Source organism: Eurypyga helias, unplaced genomic scaffold (genome assembly GCF_000690775.1).
Source record: "Eurypyga helias isolate BGI_N326 unplaced genomic scaffold, ASM69077v1 scaffold41968, whole genome shotgun sequence".
In the NCBI taxonomy this organism is placed as follows: domain Eukaryota; kingdom Metazoa; phylum Chordata; class Aves; order Eurypygiformes; family Eurypygidae; genus Eurypyga; species Eurypyga helias.
The window spans coordinates 1-3734 of NW_010269624.1; the positions used below are offsets into that span (position 1 = coordinate 1).

The 3734-nt window shown below is 55.8% G+C and overlaps 1 protein-coding gene across 1 annotated transcript; it reads right to left on the bottom strand.

Annotated features, from left to right (window-relative positions):
- Window positions 1-1290: 1290 nt before the first annotated feature.
- On the bottom strand, window positions 1291-3465 carry LOC104514470 (zinc finger CCCH domain-containing protein 14-like; the record flags this gene model as incomplete). Its single annotated transcript, XM_010158161.1, has 3 exons — window positions 1291-1397; window positions 2151-2245; window positions 3329-3465. Coding segments are annotated over 3 exons (339 nt in total), but the record flags the coding sequence as incomplete, so codon positions are not given.
- Between the last annotated feature and the right edge of the window lie 269 nt (window positions 3466-3734).

Here is a 3734-nt window from a genome sequence, read left to right on the forward strand (position 1 = left end):
ATATGAACTTTGAGTACCTTATTTCACAAAAAAACCCCCCACGCACCTTAAAAAATACTTTCCTGCAGTGTTAAGTTTCAGAACTGTATTTGTCAACTTCACGTTTAAAAAGATGTAGCTAAAGTCGGTTTTCCGCTGTGGAATGTAAATATTTGTAAAAAGAAATTCTTTTGTATATTTTTGTGAAAATGTAGTTCCCCTACTGGTTCCCCTACTGATACGATTTAATAAAAAAATCCCCATTTACGCTACTGCTCAAGCGTCTCCATTGTTCTTGCTTCTCTGGTCCCTCGTCTCTGGGTTTTCCCCCCGTCTGAGAACGTGTCAGGGCTGAGGATTCCGGGGAAAACGGGCCCAGCAGCCGCACCATTTCCCCTCTCTCCCTGGGAGCGGGGGAGGGGCTCAGTCACCGTGTCCTTCCATCTAGGCTGATCCGCGTGCAGGAATCGGGTCCGAGAAAGAAGCGCCACCCCAACAGAATGCAAAAAATGTGCTTTGTAAGTTTTTAATGGAATTTAAAGTAAAACTTTTCGTACACAGACGTTTTCTTCTTACAGCGTAAAAAAAATGTAAAATTGCTCAAACTTACAAACCTGGAAAATTAGAGACATTTCAAGTATGGCATCAGCCTCATTTTATGAAAACGATGTATATTAAAAGTTCAAAACGCACAATTTTTGCTAACAACCTGCGCCCACTGGTCGCCCTTCCCTTCCGCTGCCGTCCCGGGGAGGCAAAGCTGAGGCCGGAGCCGGATCAGTCATTCGCTGCGGGGAGAGAGAAGAACGATTCACACAATGAACCACCCCACCGGGCCGCGGAGACGATCCGAGACGGGATCTGCAGCCCACCCTGCAGGGTAAGACCCTTCCAGATGGGACGAGCGGGAGCGAGCGCCACGTGGCGACCCGAAGTCGGGCCACGGCTGCAGCCGCGCTAGCTGACGGAGTCGGGGATGGAAGGCAGGCAGGAGCTGCCAGACACGCCTGCACAGCGTGTGGAAAAGACGGAACGACAGCAGGGAAGAGCTGGTGTTGGACCTTCGGCTTTATTTGACTGAAACTCGGAAAACACAACGCCTCGTGGGGCGCTCCCCACGCAGGGGTGGACACATTACTTGGCGTTTGTACTACGGAAAGCAAACAGCAGAGCGCTCCTTAAAACTTACAACCCTCGCTGTTCGTCACACGCAGGTTACTCCTGGGAGCGAAATCACGCTTGCGACCTACGTCGCGACGCGGATGCGAAACCTACCCAAAACGACATGGGGACACGCGCCCCGTGTCTCACCTGTTCTGGGCTCGAGTCCACTTGAGGGCGTGGCGGGGCGGGACGGCGACGGTCGGGTGGTAGAAGGCGCAGTCGGGTCTGGTGCACTGGGTGTTGAACCTGCAGTGCTGAAAGGGACAGCCGCTCAGCACCGCCCGCCGAGCGAGCCCCTCTGCGACCGGCTCGACCCAACGACGGAAGGACCCCTTCCCCCAAAGCGGAACCCGCCAGTCAGACACTCGGAAAGCGCACATGCGCCAACGGGCACAAGTTCCTTGGCTTTCAGGGTTCGGAGTTCCACGCGAAGTGCTCCCCGCACAGGAGGCGGGAGCATGAGGGCCGAAGAGCTGCGCTGTCTGGGATGGGACAGGATCTGGGAGCAGAGCCCTGGGCACTGCCGGGGCTGCGGAAAGCGCCCGCCTTACTGGCGTAAGAACAGGCAGGGACACAGCCCTCCCGCAGCGCCCGAGTCACAGAGCCTGGCCCTGCCCGAGTCACGGTCACATCCTGCAGGGGAGCGGGACAAGCGTCAGAGTTCTTGCGCACGGCCGCCCTCCTGCCCCACGAGTGGAGAGCCTAGAACCTTCCTCCCACAGAGGCCACACGGCCTCTGCCCCCTCGGCCCCCGGCGTCCCGGCTGGGCAGTGCCCTGGCGCACGCTGCAGCCGGCTGCCTGTCAGAAACTCCTCGGAAGCACCTGGGGAAGAGGCCACTTAGAAACCTGATTTCCCACGTTCTTCCCCGCTTTTGCGCGTTCTGCTTCCGAGCTCAACGCACGGGAAGCAAAAGGCGTGACGTGCTAGCGACGTTTCCTGACACAAAGGAATGTAGTTCAGATCTCTTTCTAGGAAGGGAGGGAAGAAGTAGGAGATGATGCTTACTTTTGGGTGGTAAAACGGACATTCCATCTTCTTACAAGCAGGAAAAAACTTGCAGAGCGGGCTGCTGGAGGGTGCAGACGGTGGGGGTAGCGGTGCTGACAGCAGGAAAGAAAAAAAACAGGCGGTGAGCCCAGATGAGAACAAACTGCTTTTCAACACAACTCCACCCACACTTCCATAGGTCAATCCCTCCATAAGAAACTACCTCTGGTAACGCACCACGGTTCTGCAAGATACGGGAAGCGTATCCCTAGGCGCTGTGCGGGTCTCACCCTGCGGCCGAAGGCGGCTGCCAGGCACCCGCTGCTCTCGGGTCTCCCCCGTCTCAAGGCAGAAGGTCACGGCAACGCTTCCCACAGGAGAAGCGGAGGTTGCCGTAGGCAGAGACACTCCAACTGGCAGCAGCGAGCCCGCTGGAGCTGAGGCTAACCGGGGTGAAACGCGCAGGCAGAGCGCTTCCCAGGAGTGCGGGGGAGCTGCTGGAATTGATAGAGAAGCACGTTGCCTTCCGGCCTGGTAACAGAACTGCATCGCCCCAGGACAAGGGCTAAACCCATCCAAAGGATCACAACTTCAGCAGAGTCAAGGCATTCCACCTTGGCACTACCCAAAGGCTCCGGAATACCAACCCGTAATCCAAACACAGCCACTGCCTTCACCAGGCGACCTCAACACCGAGAGTCACCCCACCCTCGCAGAAGTCAACCCTGGCAGCATGACCGAAGCACAGCGTGTTCCTACGGAGACTGACACCTCCGTTTTCAGTTTGTGCCTCAAGCTCCTGGTACAACATGCGCCCAAGTTCAGGAACGGGTAAGGAAAACTGCCGTGCTGGCTCATCCCCGCAGAAGGGGCTGCTGCATGGCAGCGTTCAGGGAGTTAACAGTTTTTGCAGTAACACTGGATTATTACTCTTCATCCAGCATTCAGAGTTGAAAGACAATTGTCCCATCCCTGGAAGTGTTCAAGGCCAGGCTGGATGAGGCTCTGAGCAACCTGGTCTAGTGGCAGGGGGGTTGGAACTGGATGGTCTTTAAGGTCCCTTCCAACCCAAACCATTCTGTGATTCTATGAAATCAAGCAAAACATTACTTTTCTACCACTGCAGGTTTCTGCTTCCCATGCCGTTTTCCCTTCAGTGATTCCATTTAAAGCTCTGAAAAACAGGAGGTGCTCACCTGGCTTAGGAGGCGGATGGGGATTCCGTCGACTGGCATGAGTGTACGGACAGTCCGGCTTCGTGCACTTGGCATCGTATTTACAGTTTGGGTGGATGAACAAGCATTTATCAGCGAATTTGCAGTTAGGAAAAACTCTGAGGGAAAAGAAATTGAGTCATAAGCCCACCCTCAGAGTAAAATCCGCAGGGAGTCGCTGCGCACGAAAGCCGGTAGGTGTATCACAGAAAGGCAGACCCACCGCAGGGCGTGCGCACGCGCGGGCTGTGTGCGAGCAGACCTGCGTTCAAACGAAACTCGCCCCCCCGCACTCCAACATAACGGCACCCCGACGTGTTCAGAAGCGATCGACAGCTCGCAGCACTGCCTGCTGGTTTAAGGTGTGCTGGCTCGTTTGGGAGGGAGT